Source organism: Lepus europaeus, chromosome 12 (assembly GCF_033115175.1).
Source record: "Lepus europaeus isolate LE1 chromosome 12, mLepTim1.pri, whole genome shotgun sequence".
Classification (NCBI taxonomy): domain Eukaryota; kingdom Metazoa; phylum Chordata; class Mammalia; order Lagomorpha; family Leporidae; genus Lepus; species Lepus europaeus.
The window spans coordinates 62,063,290-62,090,584 of NC_084838.1; the positions used below are offsets into that span (position 1 = coordinate 62,063,290).

General features: G+C 38.5%; 1 protein-coding gene across 6 annotated transcripts in view; it reads left to right on the forward strand.

Moving 5' to 3' along the window:
* The window catches only part of MPDZ (multiple PDZ domain crumbs cell polarity complex component), a 181,011-nt gene extending 155,122 nt beyond the window's left edge, over window positions 1–25,889 (forward strand). For 4 of the 6 annotated variants that reach the window (XM_062208253.1, XM_062208256.1, XM_062208255.1 and 1 more), the window contains 15 exons: window positions 6,643–6,735; window positions 6,825–6,899; window positions 8,055–8,226; window positions 10,847–10,992; window positions 11,698–11,781; window positions 11,936–12,129; window positions 13,122–13,269; window positions 16,373–16,459; window positions 17,238–17,328; window positions 18,237–18,280; window positions 19,170–19,292; window positions 20,553–20,657; window positions 21,210–21,322; window positions 22,518–22,641; window positions 24,488–25,889. In XM_062208253.1, the coding sequence (XP_062064237.1) occupies window positions 6,643–6,735; window positions 6,825–6,899; window positions 8,055–8,226; window positions 10,847–10,992; window positions 11,698–11,781; window positions 11,936–12,129; window positions 13,122–13,269; window positions 16,373–16,459; window positions 17,238–17,328; window positions 18,237–18,280; window positions 19,170–19,292; window positions 20,553–20,657; window positions 21,210–21,322; window positions 22,518–22,641; window positions 24,488–24,634 (1,746 nt within the window). In that variant the 3' untranslated portion in view covers window positions 24,635–25,889. The remainder of the gene's footprint in view (window positions 1–6,642; window positions 6,736–6,824; window positions 6,900–8,054; window positions 8,227–10,846; window positions 10,993–11,697; window positions 11,782–11,935; window positions 12,130–13,121; window positions 13,270–16,372; window positions 16,460–17,237; window positions 17,329–18,236; window positions 18,281–19,169; window positions 19,293–20,552; window positions 20,658–21,209; window positions 21,323–22,517; window positions 22,642–24,487) is intronic. The other 2 variants (XM_062208257.1, XM_062208258.1) reach the window with 2 other exon arrangements.
* The last annotated feature ends 1,406 nt before the right edge of the window (window positions 25,890–27,295 follow it).

Consider the following 27,295-nt stretch of genomic DNA (forward strand, 5'->3'; position numbering starts at 1 on the left):
AGAGTAGGTTGCAGTCTGTTTATACATCAAATTAGGTAACAGTTCACTATGTTTGGAGTAGCCTTTAGCCCAGACTTAAAATATGTATGGAGGCAGCTTTAGTCTGAGCTTAATTCGATTTAACAGATTTTAAGTGCAGGCTTTGGAGTCGTTCAGCCTTCTCTCGGCTTTAGGCAACCATTCTCTGTGCCTTATTTTCCCCAGTTACAACTTCTAATTGGATATACTATTGTAAGGATTAAATGAAAGAATTTATATAAAGCATTTACACAGTGCAAGTTATTATAATTATTTTCATTTATATTTTTATCCATGAGGTTCTGAGTGCCTCATAAAATATGTCCCTGAAAATATCCCTTGAGGAGGCCATTGCTTTAAAAGCCATTAAGTGATCCATCACACAAAGCCTGTGTACTACCCCTAGTGTTAGCTGGCTCTGGGAGTAAAACTCACAAATAGAAGAGAGAATTAATCAGATTCTGATACTCCTGCCTCATCTGAAATCCTTTGTCATTTATACCACTGGATGTTTTTAAAAATAAGGACTATTTGAAAAACAATGCAATGGTAATGTCACATTTGTTCATTATGTTATATACTTATGAGGTTGCTATTATTTCCCCACTGCTTTTTTAAAAATTTATTGATTTTATATATTTATAACTTAAATATATAATTTGAAAGGCAAAGAGACAGAGAAGGAGAGAGAGAGAGAGATCTTATATCTGCTGGGCACTCCCCAAATACCTACAATAACCAGAAGCCTGGAACTCAATCCATAATTTCCTGTGTCAATGGGAGAGACCCAAGTACTTGAGCCAACATCTGCTACTCCCAGGGTATGCATTAGTAGGAAGCTGGAATTGGGAAGTGGAACTAAGTCCCAAATCCAAACTTTGATACAAGATGTAGGCATCCTAGTGGCATCTTAATTGCTGCACCAGTGCCTAGAGCTTCCCCCACTTTTAACTGTTCTCTGAATTCCAAATGGTAGAGTTGGAACTTACATTCTGGCATTCTGACTCCAAGTCCATTTCCCGTTAGTAGTTGGGGCTGTGTGTGGATGGGTGTATGTGAAGTTAGTTTTGTAATATTCTGTGTGGTGTTGGGATATAATATTTATGCAGATATGTAGCTTACTTTTCCTGCTGGGAAAAATAAGTAAAAATACTAACTCCATCAGGCTTAACCAAAGAAGAGGATTTATAGACTAGGTTATTACTGTCGGACTCTACCTACTTTCCTAGAACTACTAAGGGTCCATGAGAATGGGGAATTCATCCTTGGTTGCTTGTGTGTCACTTGGATTGTCTTTCTTCTTTCTTCCAGCTAATATAAAACACCCAGCTGAAATCTCGCCTCTGTTTATTTTGAAATATTCCTTTGATATGCTGGCCTATATAATGCTTAACACTAATGTTTTGTTGTCATTTAAGGGTATATAGGCCAAGAATAGTTTTTTGGGTGAAATTTGTTTGTGTATCGTTTCTGTAAGTATAAAATGTATACACACTGAGAGAGGAAATCCTTGCCCTTTTTTCTCATTATCTTATGCAATGTTGTACGCGTAGTTAAGACTAAGTATTTGGAAGGGAAGAGTGAGCATTGACATCCAGTGTATGCATAAGGTGGAAGATGTTGAGAGCAGAAGAGTCAGGGAGGGAGGATAATTTTTGGATTCTTTCAAAATTGGGAGTTTCAGTAACAGATCATTTCTAATTCTAGTTTGAGTTCTTAAGAACTCTTTGACAAGTATATGATTGTTATTCTTTTGAATCCTTTATATTTTAAAATAGGAAAATCAAAGTATGAACAGAACGGAAAGTCCTCATCTATTCATATTTAATCTAAACCTCAGTGACTGACTGAAATGCTAATTCAGTTTATGAGAAAATATTTTTATTAAGGTTCATTTTTAGCATAGTTTTCCCCAGGAAAGGACCCTATACATCAAAGCAGTTAACAGTCTTCTATCATTGTCGGAGATCTGTTTCATATTCACTCAGTTTTATTTGGCGAAAATTTCAAATACAATTAAAAGTTATTCTTCTTCTGAGATGTAGAGACCTTGCACCTTCAAAAAAGACCTCCTGATAACACTAGTTTGTTTAGATTCATCTCAGTTTCAATTCTTATTTACTCTATTCTAACTGTTTAATTATACAACTCTTCCTCCGTAAATATACTTCCTAAGTTAGTTTCACATTCCCTGTATGGTAGTATTTTAGTGACTAGCTTTGGACAGTGTTCGTCGATCTTTTACTGCTGAGGATTGCTCATACTTTGGCAGAATTAGAGGAGAAAATTGAGCAATTAGATAAGAAGTTACACACTCACACCTTATTTCCTTTTTTATATGTTGTCTTGCTATCTGATGTTAATAAACTGTGTGTGGGGCTGGGTGTGGATGGGTATATGTATAGTTAGTTTTGTAGTATTCTGTGTGGCATTCGGACATAATATTTATGCAGATGTGTAACTTATTTTTCCCATCAAGAAAAATAAGTAAAAATGCTAACTTCATCAGGCTTAACGAAAGAAGAGGATTTATAGACTCAGGTAATTGGTCAGTAGGCTATAAGGACTGATCTTGTGACAGCCATCCACAGTATCAGACCCAAGGCTGACCTTTCCCATAGTTTTAGCAGAGCTACCACTTATAGCTGGGGCTCTGTGTTATTTCTCTTACCTACAGATGGAGGAGGAGCATTCCTTTTTTTTTTTTTTAAAGATTTATTCAAAGGCAGAGTGACAGAGTGAACAGGAGAGACACACAGAGTTCTTCCATGTGCTACTTCTCTCCTCAAATGGCTGCAAAAGCCAAGTTTAGGCCAAGCTAAGGCCAGGAGTCTAGAATCCCATTCTCGTCTTCCAGATAGGTGGCCACAGCCCAAGCACTAGGGCCATCTTCTGCCACCTTTGCAGGCATATTAGCAGGAAACTGGACCAGAAGCAGAGCAGTGAAGACTCAAACTGGCAATTCAGTATGGGATGCCAGTATCACAAGTGAGAGCTAACCCCTCTGTACCACAACACTTGCCCCAGGAGGGACATTCTGAGCAAAAGTCCCAAGATTCTTCTTAATTGTGTTGTTGGAGCTACTTATCTTTTGCTATATAACAAATTACCACAATTAAACTAAATACTTATAACAACAGGCATTTATTGTCTCACAATGTTTATGGGTCAGGCGTTTGGGATCAGTTTTGCTGGGTTTCTGGCTTAGAATCTCTTGTGCAATTGCCAGCAAACTGCCAGCATGAGTTCCAGGCATCTGAAGATTTGGCTGGGCCTGAACATCACTTCCAAGGTGATTAACTCAAATGGCTATTGTCAAGAGGCCTTATTTCCTCCTCCCAGGGCTGATGGCATGTCTGTGTCTTCATGGCATGGCAGATGACTTCCCACAGCGCAAATGAGTCAAGAGAAACAGCAAGGAGGAAGCCCTGGTGTCCTTTCTGATGCAGTTGCCGTTTTCAACACCATCACTCTGTTTTATACTGTATGTTAAAGTTCAGTCATTAAGTCCAGCCCATGCATTCAACTCTCCCCATATGGAAGGGAGAAATAGCAAAGGATTTTGCCTCATATAGTTAAACATCATAGGGTTATATTCAGGTTTCTGAGGAATCTCCAGACTGACTTCCATAGTGGCTTTACCAATTTGCATTCCCACCAACAGTGGGTTAGTGTCCCTTTTTCCCCACATCCTCGCCAGCATCTGTTGTTGGTAGATTTCTGAATGTGAGCCATTCTCACCAGGGTGAGGTGAAACAAATGACCTAAATGAAGGATCTCCATGTGTGAGATCCCAGTGGAAGGAATGGGTCATCAAAGAAGGAGGTACCCTTCTCTGAAGGGAGGAGAGAACTTCTACTTTGACTATAACCTTGTCTAAATATGATCAGAGTTGGTGAACTCAAAAGGCTTACATAGCTTTGGCAACTCATGACAAGAGCCTAGGGTGATTACTGATGCCATAAACAAGAGTGTCAATTTGTTAAGTCAACAAAAGGAGTCACTGTGCACTTACTCCTTATGTAGGATCTCTGTCCTTAATGTGCTGTACATTGTGGTTTAATGCTATAACTAGTACTCAAACAGTATTTTTCACTTTGTGTTTCTATGTGGGTGCAAACTGTTGAAATCTTTACTCAATATATACTAAACTGATCTTCTGTATAAAAGAGAATTGAAAATGAATCTTGATGTGAATGGAAGGGGAGAGCTAACAGGAAAGGGGAGGGTTGCGGGTGGGAGGGAAGTTATGGGTGGGGGGAGCCATTGTAATCCATAAGCTGTACTTTGGAAATGTGTGGTCATTAATTAAATGTTAAAAAAAAATAAACATCATAGGGAACTCAGAGAAGGAGAGAGGGGATAGAGGTGAATGGAGAAGTAGGTTGGGAAGAAGTTGTTAGGCATGCAAGGAGGAGCTGCCTCTATATTCTAATGAAGCTTACCAGTTTTTGCAAAGGGTTGAGATGAGAATGAATGTTAAACAATTGGCAAATGCCTTTTGTACCAATAAAGTACTTTACTGAATGTTACATGGCAGGCTTTTTTTTTTTTTTTTGAGATAAAAAAGTTTAATTTTTTTTTTAAAAGATAAGAAAGCAGATTTAGAGGTGAGATGTTTCTACCAAGTTTCTACAGCTAGGTCGATGGTAAACTGCTCACCTTAAAGGTACAGTTTTCTCTGTATTATACACATGACTGATTTCCTGGAAAGAGATTGGTGGTAGAGACAGATGAACAGTACTATCTGAAACTTATCAGGCATTAATAATCTACCCAGAAAAGATACAGTGTTGATAGTAACTAAAGCGAGAGTGAAACCTGACCCCCCCCCCCTTTTTTTCTTTCTTTGAAAGGCAGAGTTACAGAGAGAGAAGGACCCCAAATGGCTGCAGTGGCCAGGGCTGTGCCAGGCCCAAAGCCAGCAGCCAGGAACTTCATCGGGGTCTCCCATGTGGGTGCAGGGGTGCAAGGACTTGGACCATCCTCTGCTGCTTTCCCAGGGAGCTGGACTTCAAGTAGAGCAGCCAGAATTTGAACTGGGCCCGTATACAATGCCGGCATCACAGGCAGTGGCCTCAACACCAGCTCTGAAAGCTGACTTTAATGTTGTAGGCATGACCATGAATGTGATGGCAAGCTTGGCTTTAGTGTGGGTATTTCGGGGAAGTCATGGCAAGATTTGCTGGTCCTTGTTTTACTTTGTGTGATTTTTCCTGGATGAAAACTATAATGAAAAAGGTTTCTAGCTCTGTCCAGAATGAAAATGTTCAAAACTCGATTTTAATTTAAGCATTTTTTTAATGTAAGCATTAAAGAAAGGTAAATGCCAGGATTATTGAACATTTGGTTTTGATAAATGAAAATGTGGAAAATATGGACCAAGTAGGTATAGCTCTCCAACCTTGGCAGGTTTTCAGTGCATATATTTGGGCTCCAAGATATTTTCAGTCTGCAACAAACCAAAATGCTGTACTCTGGAGAAGGAACACTGGGCATTCAGCCCCAAGAAAGGACAAAGCATGAAGTCTGTCTGCTGGAGGAAGAAACGTGGCAGAAAAGAATGAAGTGGCCAGACCTGATTATTTTTTTGTAAGTTCAGGCCAGAAAGAGAGGAGTCAGGAGTATCCTTTGCTAGGTTTTGAATGACTTACTCAGTCAGCCAGTGACACAAAATTAAGTTTGCAAATGTTGAAAATTTTGATTATTGAATGTGTTTTTGCTATCTGTATATGTTGCTGCAGTTACCAAAGAACACTTGATTGATGGTTTGGGGGCAAGAGATTAGCTCCAACAGAAAAAAAATTGAAAGATTAAGGAGAGATTTCTTTTAAAAAGATTTATTTATTTATTTGAAAGGTAGAGTGATAGAGAGGAAGAAAGGGAGAAACAGACACAGAAAGATTTTTGCATCCACTGGTTCACTCCCAAAATGGCTGCAATAGCTGGGGCTGGGTCATTCTTGGAGCCAGGAGCCAGGAACTCCGTCCTCATCTCCCACATGGGTGGCAGAGACTCAAGTACTTGAACCCATCACCTGCTACTTCCCAGTCATATTAGCAGAAAGGTGTGTAGGAAGCATAGCAGCCAAGACTCACACCAGAACTCCGATGTGCTCTGCAAGTGTGCAAAGCAGTGGTTTAACGCACTGTGGCACAAGGCATGCCCATTCTTTCTGTTTTTAAATTTTAATTTATTTTCATTGTATTAGAGAGAGAGAGAGAAAGAATCTCATTACCCAAATATCTGTAACATTCTGGCCTGGGCCAGACTTAAACCAGGAGCCTGGAACGCCATCCAAGTCTCCAACATGGGAGGCAGGGACTCAAATACTTGACCCATCTTCCGCTGCCTTACAGGGTACACATTAGCAAGAAGCTGAATTGGAAGCCAAGATGCTAGATTTAAACCAGACACTCGCATATGGGATGTAGGTGTTCCAGGAAGCAAACTGTGATGCCCAGGCCCACCCGAAAGAAGATGTTTCTAACAGTGGACTTCAGAAGAGTGTTAATTGCTTTTCTAATCCTTGAGTAGAAGAAGATGTTCAGACATTATGGCTGCATACCTTTACATTTGGATAAAACTGTTTCGTCTCGAGTGTTCTTGTTTTTCCTTCTCTAGGATCAAGGAGGTTTGGGCATTGCTATCAGTGAAGAAGATACAATAAGTGGAGTCATCATAAAGAGTTTAACAGAGCATGGAGTGGCAGCCAAGGTGAGACTTTACCTCTCTCACTATTATGAAGTGGTGGGGAGGGAATCACTTCTGGAAAGTCACACCAAATCTACCACATTTCCATTTAGGATGGACGACTCAAAGTTGGAGATCAGATCTTGGCTGTAGATGATGAAGTTGTTGTTGGCTGTCCAGTTGAAAAGGTACTTTTCCAAAATAGAGTAAATGGTACTGTAAAGCCATCCTTGGATGGCTCATGTGTGCATGTGTTAGGAGCTGGGGATTATAGGGAATTTGGGCTAACTAGCTATTGACATATTAGACATGTTTAAGGAAGAGAAGAGTTATTAAGTTCTTTTTTATGTTTTTTCATCAAGATGATGTGTCGTATTTTTTGTTTCCTAGTAAACTATTCAGTATTCACCAGGCATTTTTTATAAATGTCATTCCATTTTTCTGTAGAAAAAACTGAATCTCATAAGCAGTGGCTAAGTGAGTTCAATATTACAGAGGAATATTGATTTATTGATGTTGACTCATAACTGTCTACTATATATTAACTTATAAAGTGATCATAAGACTCAGCCATTAAGTATGTTAATTCTGTTGGTATCAAGTAGCTTTTGTTCCTGAGTTTTCTTCTCCTGAAAAGTGATCATAATACTTACTTGGAGTTTCATTTGATGCTTTTCATGTGTAATCACCAACAAAAGCTTTGTTTTCCCTGAGATGTGGAGTTCCTTTTATCCCTTGCAATGAGGAAAAACCAGGTCATTAACCATGTTTCCATGTCTACATGAGCCAGCAAGAAGCTTAGCATTCTTTTAAATAAATTTGTTGTTAATAAAAGCATTGGTGTTATCTAAGCCATAAATTTGGTATTTTAACTTTCTCTTGGCTTTGATTTTTCTGTTGTGTAGCTTACCTATCCTGATTTAATATATGCATTTCTGTTTTTATTAAAAGTGTGTATATAGGACTCAACAGATTCTCTGTAGAATCAGGAAGTAAGTAGGATATCCTACATGCCTTCTAAAGTTGTGGGAATCCAATCTATAGGACAAGATTAACTAGAAATGAAAAAAATTGGAATCTCTATACTTGTATAAGGAAGAAATTGTTTAGAACCAGACTTAGAGTGGAAATTAGCCATGACCTTAATCTATATCATGCATTCAAAAAAACTAGAGAGAAATTAATTTGTTTCTTGGCCTCTCACGTCTTAACAAGGGATTACTTTTCCTCTGTGTTACCTCTCAACCTTAGAATTAGATTCAAGTAATAATGGAAACTCATTTTTATAAGTCTGCTAATAAGCATTTTAATTTTGTTTCCCCACAATTCCAACACCCTACCAGTTTATTAGTCTTCTGAAGACAGCAAAGACGACGGTAAAACTTACCATTTGTGCCGAGAATCCAGACTCGCAGGCTACTTCAGTAGCTGGTGCAGCCAACGGAGGAAAAAGGAGCAGCTCTCAGTCTCCAGTGGTGCCACAGTCGAGCTCTCCAGAACCGGAGCCCATTCGAAGTAAGGACTGGGCCCACGAGAGTCCTGTGTGTCTGGCATACTCAGCACAGAGGGCCTGCTCAGGGTCCAGCTGCCTGCCAGTGGCTGATTATTTGAAAGGTGTAACAAGGGAGCCCTGTGGTGGGAGGCTGGTAGCAAGAGAGGGGCTCCTAAAGAAAGAGCACTGGATTGTAAAGCAAACATCAGTGCATCTTATATTAACCCACTGTGGGACCTCAGGAAATCCACCTGTTCACTCTGAGCCTCAACTTCTCTGTTCTCCAAGAAACTTTTGCTGAGAGTACCAGTGATTTCAGATATTGAACTGATAAATTAGAAATATCATTTTGGAGATACTGTATATGTGTGTGTGTGTGTGTGTGTATATATATATATATATATATATACATACACATACACTGGGACAGTAATTTAATTTCCCTAAGCCTCAGTTTTCTTATCTGTAGAATGGATATACAGTGATCCTATTTCACAGATAGGATCAATATTACCTGCCACCACAAGAAACTCCTGAAAATGCTAGCTATTGACACTGAATATTTAGCAGTTTGAGTTCTGTGGTTTGAGTGCAGTAGCAGACCTTGTGAAAGTAGATAAAATGGATGTCGTGGACCATGGGATGATACTTTAGTCTATCATTAAAATGCCCGTCTAGTATATGGAGGTAAATTATTCCTATAAGTTACTTTTTGACAAAAATCACACTGGTTTCTTATAAAACAATAAATTTCAACCTCTGCACCATCCAAAAACATAATTGCTCAAACACGTTGCCATTTTCTGCAAGTGTGGGCAAAAATTGGGCCTACAAACTGAAACATTCAGTTCTTTTGACATGGTTTTAAGGAAACACTAATTTAAAACATTTGTAGTATAGTTAGACAAAAATGGCTTAAAGTGATATATCTCTGATGAAAGTAATCCTTTATTTAGAAGGACTGAATAATTGACTGAAGTGTTAAAAGATTTTATGAAAATATTCTCATTTTTCAATCTTATATTGATCCCTAAATAGCATTGTCTATAAAAATATGAAATGCTAAGTGAAAATTTTACATAAAACGAAATATCTTACACCTGTTCTTACCATTTCTGGAACAAGAAAATGGTCTGTTTCTGATTTCCTAAAAAGAGAACATCTTGTCCAAAGCATACGTTATTCTACCAAGTATATCCATCCAGACTTTCCCCAAACATGCTATTTGTTGTATCGTAAAACTTGTGATACGGGCCAGCGCCGTGGCTCACTAGGCTAATCCTCCGCCTTGCAGCACCGACACACCGGGTTCTAGTCCCGGTCGGGGCACCGATCCTGTTCCGGTTGCCCCTCTTCCAGGCCAGCTCTCTGCTGTGGCCAGGGAGTGCAGTGGAGGATGGCCCAAGTCCTTGGGTCCTGCACCCCATGGGAGACCAGGAGAAGCACCTGTCTCCTGCCTTCGGATCGGCGCGGTGCGCCGGCCGCAGCGCGCCTACCGCGGCGGCCATTGGAGGGTGAACCAACGGCAAAAAGGAAGACCTTTCTCTCTGTCTCTCTCTCACTGTCCACTCTGCCTGTCAAAAAAAAAAAAAAAAAAAAAAAAAAAAAAAAAAAAAACTTGTGATACGATGTGAAGACTGTCATACAACAGGATGTGAAATTATATTATTCTTATTTTCTCATGGTCCATTCTTTTTTGAGCATCTATGCACCAGGATTTGTTTATAAAAAAAGCAAGGGAAATCCAAGGGGAAAGATGTAAATAGTACGTATTTGCTTAGACTTGATCATGTAAAAAGGGATGCTCTAGGATAAGGAGGAAAAAAGGAAAGCATAAAAAGCCCTGAAAAGCAGGCAGTGGGACCAAAATTATTGATGTGCTTTGTGTTTTGTTGTCTCCCTTGAATGTGCTTCCATGTGTCTGCCACATATCTCAGATCTGAGTTGTACAAATCTTGATTTCATAACAAGTGTGTTTTGCTGAAGTGAAGTATAGAATGTCAGAGTGAAACTGGAGGTTCTGTTCAACTCTCTGTTCTCCTTCCTTTACACTCTATCTTATATAGCAATTTAAAAGTACAGAATAGTATAGAAAATAAACAGGTGACTTTGTACCGGCAACCTTAACAATGATTTAATAATATTTCATTCAAAATATATTTATTTGTTTTTATTTAAACTGTAGACAGACAAATATAGTCCTAGACAGAACACCAGAGGGCTCTTACCCACTGATTCACTCCCCAAATGCCAGTAACTGCCAGGACTGAACCAGGTTAAAGCCAGGAGGTGGGAATGTCATTTGGGCCTCCCACATGGGTAGCAAGAACCCAAGTATTTGAGCTATCACTGCTGCCTTCCAGAGTGAACATTAGTAGGAAGCTGGAGTTGAGAATGGAGCAGGGATTCAAACCCAGGTACTTCCAGGTAGGATGCAGGTACCCCCCATAGCATCTTACCTACTGCCTCAAACACCCTGCGCTAATACAGTTTAATATAACTAGAAGAGCTGAGTAAATTTGCAGTCTCCTTTTTCCCTAGTCTCAACCCCTTTCCCCCAAAAGCAACCTGTGCAGTGAGTTTAGCCCATATACCTTTTAATCAACATTTATTTGTATTTCATTTCTCTTTTAACTCATTTAGGTACAAGCAGGTCATCAACACCAGCGATCTTTGCTTCTGATCCTGCCACCTGCCCCATTATCCCTGGCTGTGAAACAACAATCGAGATTTCCAAAGGGCGAACAGGACTGGGCCTGAGCATCGTGGGCGGGTCAGACACACTGCTGGTGAGTGCCCACCCAGAGGTGCTCACTAGCCGGGCAACCCTTCAGCCAGGCCTCAGATACCTAGACTGAGGGGATGGCTTTCTGTCTGTTTTGTTATATTAAATATAAAGACTGAGGAAAAAATGTATTGCTTATTATTATTTTTAATTTATAGAGCAAATCCTTAATGGGGATACTGGGATTTTTACTGTAATTAAGTCAATACTGACTCAGTAAGATTTTGTTACACTTGTGAGTGTGACGTTTAGATTTTGAAATGTTTCTGTCAGCTCACCAGTGCTTTTGGTTTGGATTTCCTTTTTATTGGAATCCACACCACATTGGTCATGTGTTGAGAGGAATCTGAACAATTGGATGCTTTGTAGACAAAATTTTGTAAATGTCAAAAACTTTAAAAATCATTTCATTTGTAGATAGAAAAGGTAATGTAGCTCTATTATATGTAGGTATAGATAATTTATACATTTAAAATGTTTTCTAAATGTCCCTACTGTTAGGAAAAAATGTACAAGCTTTTCGGAGCCATTTAGCAGAAAGTGAGTTGTCAGACATTTCCTTAAATGATGTGAGGTGACCGGCAGGTGGATCCCGTAAAGATCAGGCCTGCTGGCTGTCTATAAAAGTCCCAGGTGTTTGGACTCCATTTCAACTCTGTATTGCTAGGGAGAATGGAATAAAGCATTAGTTGTTGTGTTTGGCTCCCAGGGTGCCATTATCATCCATGAAGTATATGAAGAAGGAGCGGCATGCAAAGATGGAAGACTCTGGGCTGGAGACCAGATATTAGAGGTACAAAGTACTTCCTTGTGACCTTCAGAAATAACAGCAAAAAGGCCACTGGGGAGGTGGTTCTTTCTTGTTTCCTTCTCCCTCTTTCCCCTTCCTTTATTTGCCCTGTTTAACTCACCTAGTTTCTCACTCTCAAGATCCCGTTTTGGTGCAGGTGAATGGGATTGACCTGAGAAAGGCCACACATGATGAAGCCATCAATGTCCTGAGACAGACGCCCCAAAGAGTGCGCCTGACACTCTACAGAGACGAGGCCCCCTACAAGGAGGAGGACGTGTGTGATGCCCTCACCGTGGAGCTACAGAAGAAACCCGGCAAAGGCCTGGGACTAAGTATTGTTGGGAAAAGGTGTGCTTACGGATGATGAACCCAGTGACCTTGTGGGAATGATTGATTACATTCTTGTAAGGGACTGATAGTGGAATTGTTGGCAATGGCTAGTATCCTCTGCATATTTGTCCTTAGCCCACACACAAGGGGATGTGGAAAGACCTGAGTTTTGAATTTTTTAAGTTAGTAAATTGGGGATTTTGAAGGTCTGCAACTAAAATCCATTTGCTATTTTTTGACTGCCTGTTGCATGCCAGGAAATACATTCGGTTCTGGGGAACTAAGACAAATGAGACATAATTCCTGACCTCAAAATTTCACAGTCTGCTGGACTAGAATTAAATATATTCTTGCAACAAACAAATGTGTTGATGGGAGACAGAGCACATTCTAGGGAAACCAGGGAGGCAAAGGAGAAAGGGACCAAGTGACTCTATTTAAGAGAAATAAAGGAAAACTTCCAAGAAGGGAGCTCCTTGGGCTGAGGCTAACAGTGATAAATGGCATTTGATGAACTAATGGGCCAGTTGAAGGATATTCTTCAGAGAAGGATCAGCATGAATAAGAACATGCATCAGCAAGGAAGCGAAAGCAGTAACCAAGGCACTGGGGTGATGGCAGATTTGTGAATGCACATAAATTCAATACCTAACTTATTTAAATATTTATATATAAGTACACTTACAAGTTAGTAATATAGGAGTAATTTTCTACCTGTGTGGTCTATAAAATTGGAATAGTAGTACCCACTTCTATTTGCAGTAAATAGTTGATAAAGAATAAACATGCTTATTAGAGGTATTTTAAATTTATGAAATACATGACATAAGCTGGTATTTATCACAAAGTATAAATCTAATAATATTGCCCCAGTGTCATTCAAAACCATTAAACTTTGAAAGTTATAAAAGTAGAAGTGAAAATTGTGGTTATGAAAAGTTAGCTTGCCATTAAATAAGCATTGCATTGGAGTTGAGGAAAAATAAAGCTGAAGTTAAAACCGTTTGCAGGAATGATACTGGAGTGTTTGTGTCAGACATTGTCAAAGGAGGAATTGCAGACGCAGATGGAAGACTGATGCAGGGAGACCAGATATTAATGGTGAATGGAGAAGACGTCCGTAACGCCACCCAGGAAGCTGTAGCTGCCTTGCTGAAGGTAAAAACCATGTGCCATAAATAATAGCGTGTAAAAGTATGGGAAAACAGAGAAGATATCGTTGTGCTGTTGTAGCTAAATTACTACTGGGTTATGTTTATTTGAAAAATCATCTCAAATAAAATATATTTGTAATATATGTGTCATTGACGAATTTCTAAATGGTAAATTTGTGATTAGCTGTTTATTTTGTTGTTATATACTTAGTGGTAGTGAGAGTTATGAACTGAATGAATGTAATGTTAGTAGGTCTTTTATCTTTAAGGTAAGTATTATGTGGATCTTTCCTTGAAAGAAAAGTATTCAGATCACGAGAAGCAAAAATATCAACCTCCATCCCCCCATATTTATTTCTGGATTTATTCTTATGACCTCTTGCTTGTGTGATGACTCCCATCCCTGGCATGGGTGCTGTGTGAAAGGTGGCTGTCAGATGGCACAGAACTGTCAGTGGGGACATCTCGGTAGGCAAGAAGGGTATGCATGGTAACTCTGGAGTTGAATCTCTCTGACCTTTCCTGCCCCAGCCCTTTACCTTCTGGGCAAACCAGGTTGGGCATCCTTATGTCTTCTCAGAGCTGAAGAATATGACAGAAAGATTTTAGCCTTTGACCCCTAGAAGGAAATATTTGGTCCAGATCCTATTCTGGCTTAACACTACTAAGCTATTAAAGTTGACCCTTAAAACTGGGTCATCGTTACACCATGGATGTAATTTAGTGCAGATTCACCTGGAAATACCTTCACAGGGAATTAGTCCAACAATGATGAGTCTCCCATCCCTAGGTGTCATTCTGTTTACAAATTCACATTCCTGTGAAGAAAAATCTCCATGAAGAACCATTTTCTGATTAGAAAAACAGAATCAGACTTATTTTAAAAATAAATTTCAAAGTACAGAACAATCACTGAAAAACAGTGCTTAGCACTGTAGACACACTCTCTCTCATGGAGAGACACACACACTCTCTCTCATATAGTCTGATCTTGACTTCCAGAGGGGACTGGAATTTTCACAAAGCTGCCACCTGCAGTTCGAGTCCTGGCTGCTCCATTTCCAATCCAGCTCTCCTCGATGGCCTGGGAAAGCAGCAGAAGATGGCCCAAGTCCTTGGGCCCCTGCACCCACATGAGAAGACCCAGAAGAAGCTCCTGGCTCCTGGCTCCGGATCAGACCAGTTCTGGCAGTTGTGGCCATTTGGGGAGTGAACCAGTGCATGGAAGACTTCTCTCTCTCTCTGCCTCTGCCTCTCTGGAACTCTGCCTTTCAAATGAATAAATAAATCTTAAAAAATAATAATAATTTTAAAGATGCAAGTGATTTGAAATGATGTTCAGGACAATTATATTAACATGAAAAAACATGTAATCAGTAAAAAATAAAAGTAATGTGTTTATGATGTAGACAGCCATGTAAAATAACATTTTACAGTTTTTCATAATAATTATGAGATAATTATTGGAATTATGGTGTCTTTTTCCTCTTTTTTTTTTTAAAGAAGGGCTTAGGAGGAATGACACTTTTGTATTATTTAGATTTATCTTATTTATTTGAAAGACAGAGTTACAGAGAGAGGTAGAGACAGAGAGAGTCTTCTATCCACTGGTTCACTCCCCACATGGCCGCAATAGTTTGAACTGTCAGGAGCCAGGAGCTTCTTCTGGGCCTCCCACAAGGGTACATAGGCCCAAGCACTTGGGCCACACTGCTGCCTCCCCAGGTGCATTTGTAGGGAGATGGGTAGGAAGTAGAGCAGCTGGGACTCAAATGGCACTCATATGGAATGTGGACATCAAAGATGGTGGTTAAGCTGTTGCACCACGATGTCCCATGAATTGCTTTTGTAATGGAAAAATTTCATTCAAAATTTTTAAAGCTAAAACTCTTGAAGTTTGAAAAAATATAGGTAGATAAATTACATTAAATTAATAAAGCACGCATTAAATAATTAGTGTGTGGATTTGTTAACCTCTGTAGATATGAAAACTTAAAATATAAAATAAGTTCAAAAAGAGTTGGATAAGTTCTAGGCCCTCCTAAAGCCCAAATCAACCAAACATACCAATTTATGGATGTTACGGCTAACATTTTAACCTTTCAGTTTGGTCCATGGCTGACATGTTCCATAGTAATGCACTCCTCAATACCCATGAGAAGCAGTATAATATCAGTGCTCTATATTTATGTTAATACTGCTTTATGCTGGACACTGTCCTAAGCATTGCACATAGATTATTTAATTATACCAACAACCTAAAATATATACATTTTTAAGAAGTAGAGTAAAAGGCTTATGAAGGTTAGAGATGCATTCTGATCAGTAGCTAGTAAATGACTGAATCTAGATTTAAACCAGTGTGTCTGATGCCAGAAGCCCCGAATTTCAAACACCTCTTTGTGCTGCTTCCATATTTCACTATAGAACATTTCTTGCAAGCCTGTACAGGGCTACAGTGAAATTGTTTTGGGGGAAGACAGAGAATAAAAGAGAGAGAGGATCTGAAGTACAGAGTCACCTGGACTCAAACCAGCCACTCTGTTAAGGGATGGTAGCATGTCAGGCAGAGGCTTGACCCACTCCTCCATTTCATCTCACCAGCAATATATAGATGTAAGTTTTATATAATAGGTCTATTCAGATATGATATGGACGTGAGAGTTTGCCCAATTATCTGAGAGCTGCTTATATTGAATACCGAAGAAGTAGTTGTGGTAGAGGTGGTTTTATTATTTCTGTTAGGATTTTTGATTCCTGAGTTATTTGGTTCTTTTGGCTTTTCTCAATCAATATGTTTCATGAGGTAAGGGCTCACTTCTCAATTTCTCTTTGCCTTGGTAGAAATAGTCTGCATGTCAAAATCGTGAAATAATAGGCTTGATCCTGGAGATTGCTGTTGCTGCTTGTTGTTCATACTGTTTTTATGAGTTTTAATGCATTTAAAAAGCCATTTTTCCAGAAAGGATTGAAGGTGTCCATGACTATGGAAACTATACAAAATGATGCATTTCAAAAATTCAATCTTGAAGAATAAAACATATTCTTAAAGATTAATGATTATAGCATTTTGTTTCCACATTTCCATAAAACAACCACTCTCCCAGTGTTCCTTAGGCACAGTCACCTTGGAAGTTGGAAGAATCAAAGCTGGCCCATTTCATTCAGAGAGGAGACCTTCACAAAGCAGCCAGGTGGGTAGGTGGTGATGTGGTCCACGTGCCAGAGAATCCATGGCTAGCCCTTAACTGTGAGTCTGTGCAGGGTCATGCACTCAAGTCTAGCTCTTTGGCATGCAGCAGAGCGACTGGGAGGTAGATTTGAGACAGGGAAGAGTGGGAGATGCAAGCGGACAAGTAAGCCAGATGTAGCTGTTGAGTTAGTTTATGAATTATTTTAAGATACTTAATTTCAAGCATTCTTTTGTGATATGATTCTTTGTCCTTAATCTCAAATGTTAACCACTAATATATGTAAAGACTACCAAGATAGCATTTTTAAGTATTTTATAACAAACATCAGCCAGTATTCAAGTGAAAAAACTGTAGTTTCTCATCACCAAGAATAAATCAATGGTGTTAGAATATTTCAAGTTTCATCAGTCTGTTATTAAAAATCCCTTAGTAATTCTCCCTTAATTACTAACATTTGTTTCCTGTTGACTGGCCCAGTTTATGTTTAAGTCCAAATCTTTGTATCACTGTACTTGTTTAAAATTAGTTAGATTGCAATCGATTTCTTGTAGCCTTTTTAGCTTCAATTAATTTATGTCATTTGACAGGTTCCTCCTTAAAAAAACAAAATCAATAGAAACTGTGTTTAAATTGCCATGCAAATTATCAAATGCCACTGTTGCTTAACAGGTACTTCTCTGTGGATACACTAAAAGAACTGAATTCTGGTGGGGAAAAAGTGGTGTTTAGGGGGAATTATCCCTTTGAAAACTTCCTAACATAATTGCTATATTTGTAGGTGAGTGAAGGCAGCTTGTCGTCTTTCACTTTGCCAATTTCTGGAACAAGTACATCTGAGTCACTGGAAAGTAGCTCAAAGAAGAATGCATGTAAGATTGGCTTAATATTTTAAGCATAATTTGCTGGTTTGAATGTTGACTGTCGACTTTTTTTTTAAACCTTATTTTCCTCTGAGAACTCTTAGCACTACCCCCAACCAAATCATCTTATATCCTAATCGAGGTACAAAAATGTGTGTCGGCAAAAATTCTGAATACTGTGAAGCTGAACTTATGGCAGTTTTTCCCATGTGAAATTTACAAGATACACTAAATATTAGACTCAGTATCATATAATTTTTTTTCTTACTAAGCAGACTGCTGTATTCAACTTTCCTTTTTTTCTCTGTTTAATGTAACACCAGTAAATCAGAGGATGTCACTAAATGAAGCTTTCATTTTTCCATGAAGAGTGCAAAAATTTTGAGAAAATGAATGTATATCCTCCTGTGTTTTAATTACATGAAATCATGATGCAGAGAGGTTTTTGGCTTGGTGCATTGGTTGAGAGTTGTTCAAAATGAAGAAACTAACCATATGGCAGTCTCTGTTTGCAATGTGACTAATATTCTAGAAATTTAGGCACTTAAGACCATGGGTTTTTTTTAATGCATCCATGATTTTATTCCTCTCAGCTGTGCACATGTGTCTTTCTATCCAAAGCACATTCTGTCCTTGACACATTCAAAGTGGATTATACAGTTGTATAATCAGTGCTTAAAATGAGAAGGGAAAAGAGGGATAGTATGTTTGTTTTTCCAACTGAAGAAATGAAGAATTCCTATGTGAGTCAGATCTAATCACATGTACTACTAGTACCATTGAGCTCTTCCTTTCAAAAAAAAATAGTATATGAAGAAGACACCATTTAGTCCCATTCAGCTCCTTGTGTTGACTAAATAGTCAATTAACATAAAAAGTGCTCTGCTAACAATATTTTATATTTTTTTCCTTTACAGTAGCATCTGAAATACAGGGATTAAGAACAGTTGAAATAAAAAAGGTAAACTTGGGGGAGAGGAAACTATAAACACTCTCAAAATTTCAGAGACATCTTTATGCAATTTTCCTGTTAAATGTATTACTACCTTACAGGACCCATGTGAAAAAATAGATATAGGTGGTGTTTACAGTAGTTATACACAAAGCTGGCTTGACTAAATTTCCTAGTCATAGTACCTCATTTGAAAAGAAATCTGCTTATATATACTATATTATATTAGAATGTATTATTATATATTTATATGGATTTCCAAAAATTGTCGTCAACCCAACCCATACAAAATAGTGTTCTACCTGACTTTCCCGCACTCATATGTGAGCCTTCTCTTTCAATAGGTACTTCCCAGTTCTCAGATTCCACACAGGCATGCCCAGAGAGAAAATAAAAACAACAATGATTTGTTGAGCCTCTGCTATATGCTGAACCCCCTTAGACACTTCCTGCCATCCTCCTGTCGTTTAAAATTCGCTGCAGCCCTCTGGATGAGGAGCACCGTTATCTGCATTTTGAAAACAAAGACCTAGGGATTTATTGAGCAGGGTGGGCTTTGTGCAGGTCCCAGCATTTGTTAGGTCTGGGTTCTAGACTTCAAACCTCTCTGTTTCTAGAAAGTGTGATCATCTCACTGCGTGATTTTGCCTGCTTTCTACAGCCCCACAACATGGTTTTCATTTAGCATGCCTTAATTCCTTTTACTTCCTGAGTTGATGTTTTCCCCCCCAAATCACACTAAGGACCCATATCAAATAAAGTAGGGTGGTTTTCTTTAGCCTCATTTTCCACCCTCACAGAGTATCTGGGCTGACTGTAGAATATTGTGCCAGGGAATAAACAAACAGTCAACTAAAAATATCACTTTGACTAACATTTTATCTCCGTTCTGTGGCAGGGACCTACTGACTCTCTGGGAATCAGCATTGCTGGGGGAGTGGGCAGCCCTCTGGGTGATGTTCCTATATTTATTGCCATGATGCACCCAAATGGAGTAGCGGCTCAGACACAGAAACTCAGAGTAAGTTTCACCAAGAGCCATAGTAGCCCTACCAAATCTAGCCCAAGATTTTTTTTTTTTTTTTTTTATAAACCCTGTGAATCTGGCCGCCTGTTGCTGCGCAGTTTTAAATGTCTGTATCTGCTTTTAAATCAGTGACTTCAGCCCTAGGGAGACTTTCCTTAAGTAAAAGATAAAAAATATTAAAAGAAAGGAGAGAGTGATGCTGTTGAGTGCCAATTTGCAAGTAAATGACATGAGAAGAGCTATAGTTGTCTCTCCATGTATGGTTGAAGCTCTGTGGAATACATTAACAGAAACAGTATTTTCAGAACTTTAGCATGAAGTGAAACTTTTCCTATATATGTTCCATTGGTATAACTGGCAATTTAATTTTATTAAACTGGAAAGTGTTTTTTGCATTTGTTTATAGATTTTGCAGAATTTTAATGTAAATATGACTTACCATCTTGTAAAACCATGCAAAACTTGCTTCAGAGCACTTTGGTAAACTACCCAGCTCTAAAATCATGAGAATATTCTATGACAGCCACTCAGTCTCTCCACAGTAACAACTCTCTGTGGCCTCATGCCACAAACAGGGTCTCTGAGCAGATCCACATCTTTAAATAGTATCTATATTGGGAATAGTTCAGTCTCCTTTGATATCTAAATTTATGCCTGGCACTTAAAAACTGATTATACACATAGAACAAGGGTCAGCAAACTTTTCTCTAAGGACAGATAGTGAATATTTCAGGCTTTGTGGGACACAAGAGTCTCTGTTGCAATTACTCAACCCTGCCCTGTGAAAGCAGCCAAATAAGCGTGGCTGTCTTCCAACCAGACTTTATTAACCAAAACAGGCCATGGGCCAGGTTTGGCCCAGGGGCTTTAATTTGCCAATTCTTGACTTAGAGTCACATCCAATGATTATAATAATGTCCAGAGAAACTCAAATTTCCAAATGATATTAATATTTTATTCTTTTACTAGGAAGTAATCTCTTACCCATGAAGAAGGAAGAGAAAGGAAGAGTGGTTTTTCTCCCTCTCCTTTCTCCTGCCCTTGGTGCTGTGGAACTCAGTCATTGTGAACAGTTTCTTTGTGTACTAGCAGCTGCTTGCCCTTTTTGGAATTAGTGCTTTCCTTGGTTGTGTTTCAGTGGCTGGTGGTGGTATGTATGTGATCTGGAAGGTGGACAAGGAAAGGACTGCTTGGGTCTCAGCAGTGCCACTCTGTGACTGATTTAGCAGATGGTGCTCTCTCTCTCCATTGCAGGTTGGGGATAGGATTGTGACAATTTGTGGCACATCCACGGAGGGGATGACTCACACCCAAGCAGTCAGCTTACTGAAAAGTGCTTCTGGCTCCATTGAAATGCAGGTAAAAATTTTATCCCAAAGCCTGATCAGGTAGCTTGAGAACATGTGAGTTAAAGCTTTAAAAGTGAGTAAGTGTCCTGCTATTATTTAATATTTCCCCTGATTATGGGTGATCAAATCGAGAATTCTGAGAACATATGTATGAACCATTTCATAACTTTTTCCTGAAGCATTCATTGTTTCATATATCTATGTAAAAAATAATACAGGGCCTCAGCAGTGAATGATGAATCGTTAGAATTTTAAGCAGTGTGAATAAGTGGGTTTATTCTAAAGATCTTTAAAAAATAATTGCATGTGATCCCATATTTTAATGGCATCAAAGAACTTTGTAGAATTGAGTTAGTAAGAATATTTTTACTGTCAGAACAGTTATGAGGCCTCTGGACATTGTAAAACTTCTTTCTCTTTAGTTATATTTTATCTTAACAGAAATGATTAAGTGAACAGTAAAATATAATTTTTCATCCAAATGCTTTTCTTGAAGGAAATTTGCTGCTGTCTTCCAGGCCACATGAACCTGTGTTTTTTCTCTTTACATTTCTGTGCACAGGTGGTTGCTGGAGGAGATGTGAGTGTGGTCACAGGGCATCAGCAGGAGCCTGCCAATTCTGCTCTTCCTTTCACTGGGCTTACGTCTAGCAGCATATTTCAGGATGATTTAGGGTGAGCTCACATATTATAGTTGGTGTATAATTGGTCTGACAGTTGCATTCTTTGTCCCATGTTCTTAACATTCACAAAGAGACAAATTAATGGATGAAGCATGAAATACAAAAACCAAGTGCATCTCAACTGTCGAATAACTATGGCATAGATTTAGCTAGTCAAAGATAGATAGATAACATTATGATAAATAGCTTATGCATGGCACTATGTTTCCCATGTTTCAATTTTCATTTATTGGGGGAAATATTTTAGTTTTGCTGTCACCTCCCTGTGTGACATAAGCAAATGAAATCTACGCTTTACAAATTTCCATCACTGCCTCCTCATTTAATATAAAGTACTTCACAGTATTGGGTAACATTCTTTGACTATAAAACATGGGAAAAATAGAGAGGGAAGAGAGGGGCCTTTAAAATAATTTCTGGCCAGCGCCGTGGCCCACTAAGCTAATCCTCCGCCTGCGGTGCCAGCACCCCAGGTTCTAGTCCCGGTTGGGGCGCCGGATTCTGTCCCAGTTGCTCCTCTTCCAGTCCAGCTCTCTGCTGTGGCCCGGGAGTGCAGTGGAGGATGGCCCAGGTCCTTGGGCCCTGCACCAGCATAGGAGACCAGGAGGAAGCACCTGGCTCCTGGCTTTGGATCGGCACAGCACGCTGGCCGTAGTGCAGCCATTTGGGGGTGAATCAACGAAGGAAGACCTTTCTCTCCGTCTCTCTCTCTCTCTCTCTCTCTCTTGCTAACTCTGCCTGTCAAAAAAAAATAATTTCTAAGTGCTTTGAAGTAACTTTTGCGTTGCTTATAATTACCTTTTCTCTCTGAGCTCAGGAGTACTGGCATGTAAGACTTACTGTGAGTCTTCTGAACTTTCGCCCTCTCATTTTAAACAAACTACAGAAAGAAACAACTGCTCTGTACAGTTAGAACATGCCGTGAATATGTGAGTTTACAGAAACCATAAATGAGTGATAGAATTAGGGTGGTAACTAGGACTTCATCAGATTGTAAATTTAAAATACTGAGGACAGCATGCACTGACAGTGGAAGCATCTCAAAAATACTTGTAATATACTCACAAACAGTAACAGAGAATTATGCCAACTCTAGGCAGACGTCAGATAATCTAAAACTTACAGATTCACAGATACATATATATTTGCAAAACCCCACACCTCTTTTTCTCTTCTCCTTACTCTAGACCTCCCCACTGTAAGTCTATTACTCTCGACCGGGGACCAGATGGCCTAGGCTTCAGTATAGTAGGAGGCTATGGCAGCCCTCATGGAGACTTACCCATTTACGTTAAAACTGTATTTGCAAAGGTAAGCTTGCACATTCTAACTAACTGCTTTGCCCCGAAAAAGTCATTAATAGTGGTCAGCAGCTGGCTTATTAGTTTATGGCCTGAGGTAATGCCAAATGGTTAACAGTTGATCATTTTCTTTCGAAACTCCCTACAGAAACAGGTCATTAAATATTTTTGTCCAGTTTGAGGTTTAGTCATGTTTAAAGGAAAATAGACTCAAATTGAAGCTCCGTGGAAATTCTTGACAGTATACATAACACTATTAATGAACTTTGTGGTTAGGAAAGCCCTTTCTTTTCATTTGAATGCAAGTTACACATGATTGCTTTTGAAAATGAGACCTTTTAAGTATGTATGCCATAGAGAAATGGAATTATTTTCTTTGCATTTTTTGTTGTTGTTATGAAATATCAAATAGGCAAAGTAATGTACATCAAATACATACACAAATTAACCAATATGGCATTTATTTTACAAGTCTAATAGCATTCAGTAAAACAGAAATCTAACCATTAAAATATTGGAGGAATATGAGCCACTCTGTCATCTTTAATCAACTATTTGTGATCAACAAAATCGGAATTCTTTTTAAAAAGAAGGCCACTTATATATAGTTGTAATCATAGAGTACTATCTTGAGAATGAGTAAGAATAAAGATATTGTACCATTGGTGAAACTATTAAAATAATTTAAACCCACATAAATATTACTAATATGTTGTTAAGACATTTTCCCAAGAGCTACAAAGTTGGCTAAAGTTACCTACAGGAGAAAATTCAGAATTTCATAATTTTATGATGTAAAGGAGCAAGACAAATCCTTCAAAGATTTCTTATAGGGGCTTTATATTAGTACTGTGGTCCTTCAATCTATGGAAGTTTCATTCTATTTTGGAGGGAGGTAAATTTATTATTTCCAACCAGTTTAAAGCACTACAGCTACAGCAAGCTAGCTATGGGTTTAATTTATGAGTTTTTTTTTCCTAAGCTATTGGTATATCCAAAAATATAAACAGCATTTGCCAGTGAATAGAAAAGTCACGCAGTCCTTTTCCTCAGCCTAGGAACAATTTATTTAAGGCACGCTAGTTAGAACATATTTTAAGAATTTCATCATTATAGATTCCTCATTAACTTTTCCATATTTTTAATCTTAGATATTTAATTGCATAATTGTATTCTATAAGCGTGCCTTAAGATGTGGTTCTCTTTTAAACAGCAATGTGTGTGTTTAATCTTAATCATTTAGGCACCATTGGAAATGAAGAATCCATCTACCCTTAGGAAGTAGCAACCAAGACAGCTTGAACAGCATTTTTGAAGCCACAGGGAAAAAAAATTAGAATTAGCAGTAGGTTCTATATGCAGGAGTTGTGCCTTATCCTGCTCCAGTCAGTGTGTATGTGGGCTGGTTGCTTCTGCAAAACCTTGGGTTTTATAGTTCTGTCCTTGTCCTATGAAACTGCTTTTGTTCTGTCTTAAACCTCTAGCTTCTTTCTGTAGGTTTTCTTTGTAGGATAGAAAATCCTGCATTCTGTGAAATCTCTCCTCCTAGGCAGATTCCCAAATATTCTTTATTAATTTGAGTTCCTACCAACGGCTATGCTGAACAGCCAAAAAACCACGCAGCTCATCTATTGACTGCAGAATTCCCGCTCACATTAGAATCTCAGGGCTGAAACTCTTTAGGTAAAAGGGCTGTTTTGTGTATGTTCATTATTCCTGGTTGGCTGCGGAACACCTGTGGAGCAGCAGTACTGTGTGTACACACAGCAATTTACTTTCTTGTTTAGATCTGCTTCTGTTGTGTGGCTGTGCGGCAGCATTTGGGGGACATAAACAAGCCTACTTTGTAATTTCAGGGAGCAGCCTCCGAAGATGGGCGTCTAAAAAGGGGTGATCAGATCATTGCCGTCAACGGACAGAGTCTAGAAGGGGTAACCCATGAAGAAGCTGTTGCCATCCTTAAGCGGACAAAAGGCACAGTCACTTTGATGGTTCTCTCCTGAATTGCCTGTCAGAATTGAGCCAACCCAAGCCCTTGTTCTCCCCTCACAGTACAGACTATGGAACTTGGCCTGTTGATGACTTTTCCTAATGTTTTAAATAACATTTGAGTTTTTTTTCTCATAAGGAAATGGTTTTCTTATAACCTAGTATCACCTTTTCTTTCCTCTTGCATTTTGTGAACCTAGACCCAGAAGGAGTATTTATTTGCATAGATAAATCCAGTTTTCTTTTCTTTTCTTTTCTTTTTTAAGGAAGATATATAAGATTTTATCATCACATGGGCAAAAATTCTAATGTGCTAAACTGGTTAGTAGAGAAAGAAAAATAAGTGTAAAGGTAACCAAAGATCTATGTGTTCAGCAAATTAGGTGAAAAAGAAAATATAGAATAAAGAAGAAAATCTTGGAGTTTCATAAATGTGTCTCAACTTTGCAACCCACCTCTTCTCCACAGTAAAAAAAAAAAAAAAATTGTATTGAAAATCTTTTAAAATATTCCCAGCATTTAAAAGTTTTGAATATTCAAAATTGTACCTCCCCAATTATACAGTTTTTCTGCTAAAATTTAATTATGTGATTGAGTAAACAGCAAATATATGAAGCAGTTCCCCTAAGCTTTATAAAGAAATTATACATAATGCACATTTTGATATTCATTTTCATTTTTTGACCTTTTATAAAATATTTTCCTGTTGTTATAAGTAAAACAATGATACTACCCCATGTTGACTGGATTTTCCAAAAGCAACCATGCTGATCATGAAGAGACATTAAAGAATCTAAGAATCTTTTACTGCTAGTTTAACAACTAATGCAATACTAAAACTGTGTTGATATGCTGTATAATTGGTTTTCAATTAGTATTAATCTTAATGACAAAGAAAAAAGCAGTGCATTAGTAATTATTTTGGTTGTGTGCCATTAGTAAATTGATAGAAAAATTAAGGGGATTAACATAACTTCATTTCATTGCCTTATATTAACATCTTATAATACAATAGTTTAAGACTAAGGGAAACAGATGGAACTGTTTATTGCGACAACTGGTGAGGAATTATCATGTGTTCACTCCCATTTTAGAGCGTGAAACTCCTACATTAGAATATATAAAGTCACTTTAAATATTATCTATATTTGTAACAGAAGTAGTGTACAGATATTTTATTACAGCATTTTTGTGTAAATGAATAATTAAAGTGAATAAATAAGAAGTTTCAGTGGTGCACAAATAAAGAAGCAGGCGTGTTTTTTTGTTTGTGCTTTTTACTGGCAAAAAGGTTTATTGTATTGTTCGAGACTTACTTAAACTGGTTTTTATCATGTCTGACTGCACATATGGTGTCCATAGTTACAACTAGAGGAACTTTGGAAGGCGTCTTTATGAAAAGCCCAGTACATTTTTACCTCCACAACTTTTTCTAATTTGGGAGATTCATAAGTTCCTCCGGAGCAGAGGAAGATGTCTTCATAGGAGGAGAAGTGTTCTGCTTGTGGATGTCTACCTGAGTGCTGGCAATGGAGTAATATCACCAGTTATTCTTTTTGAGGAGTCAGGAGCTATCGTACATTCAGATGGAAAAAAGTCACAATGAAAATTATTTATATTAATAAACATGAAAAATCTGTTTGAACATTGAGGAAAGAATTTGTGCTATTCCGTAAGTTTTGCCCCACATTAGACAACAAACATGTGCATCCCTTCTGAATCACCTCATCTGTGAGCTAATAGGTTATTACATGTCTAAATTTCTACTTAGTTCTAAAATATAAGAATTCTGTGATTCTTCGTTGCATGTAAGATGCATGGATAAAACTACATATTGCAACAATTTTGTAAGCACATATTGCAACCATCATTGTAAATTGAGGTGCATTTTATTATCCCAGTGACACATCCAGCTTCATAGTCATCACTCAATATCCCTGAAGGTGTGCCAGGATCATTTCATGGCAGGCTGCTGGAAGCTGAATTGCCCTCTTTATAAGTTTGCACCAGCAAATGTCTTTGGATTAGATTCTTCAGCAGACTGTAGGAGGGAAGGTCAACCAACTAAATAGTTGGGAGTACCACCCTAGAGAGCAGCCCAAGAAGTATCTCTCCAAGCTTCAACAGTGACCTGTAGACCTACAGCAATAGTTTTTCTGGCTGTAATTAGTAAAGATCATATGGTGAGAGTGGGCCCTGTCCCATCACTGGTTCCCTTATAAGAAAACCATGTGAAGACCCAGAGACAATGGGAAAGTGGACATGTGAAGTTGGAGGCAAAACAAAAATTATAAGCCAGGAAGCATAATGGCCACTAGACCCTGGAAGACGCAAGGAAGAATTTTTTCTTCAGGTCTTCAGGAGGTTGTGACTTGCTGACACCTTGATTGCAGATCTCTGGCCTCCAGAACTGAAAGTAAGTTTCTGTTGTTTTGAGCCACCCAGTTTTTAGTGCTTTTTTACAGAAGTTCTGGGAACTAGTATAGTATTTTAAGTATTTTTATATACTGAGCTACTAGCATTGTACCTGCCCAGTAGGAGAGGCTGTATGAATTGCTGTTCACTAATAACATCAAAACAATTGAAAGAGAAAAGGGAAGGAGAGAAGAGGGAAAGAAGGTAAAGTTTGTGAGGAAAAGAATAGATTCATCAGCACTGGAGAAAAATTACAAAGC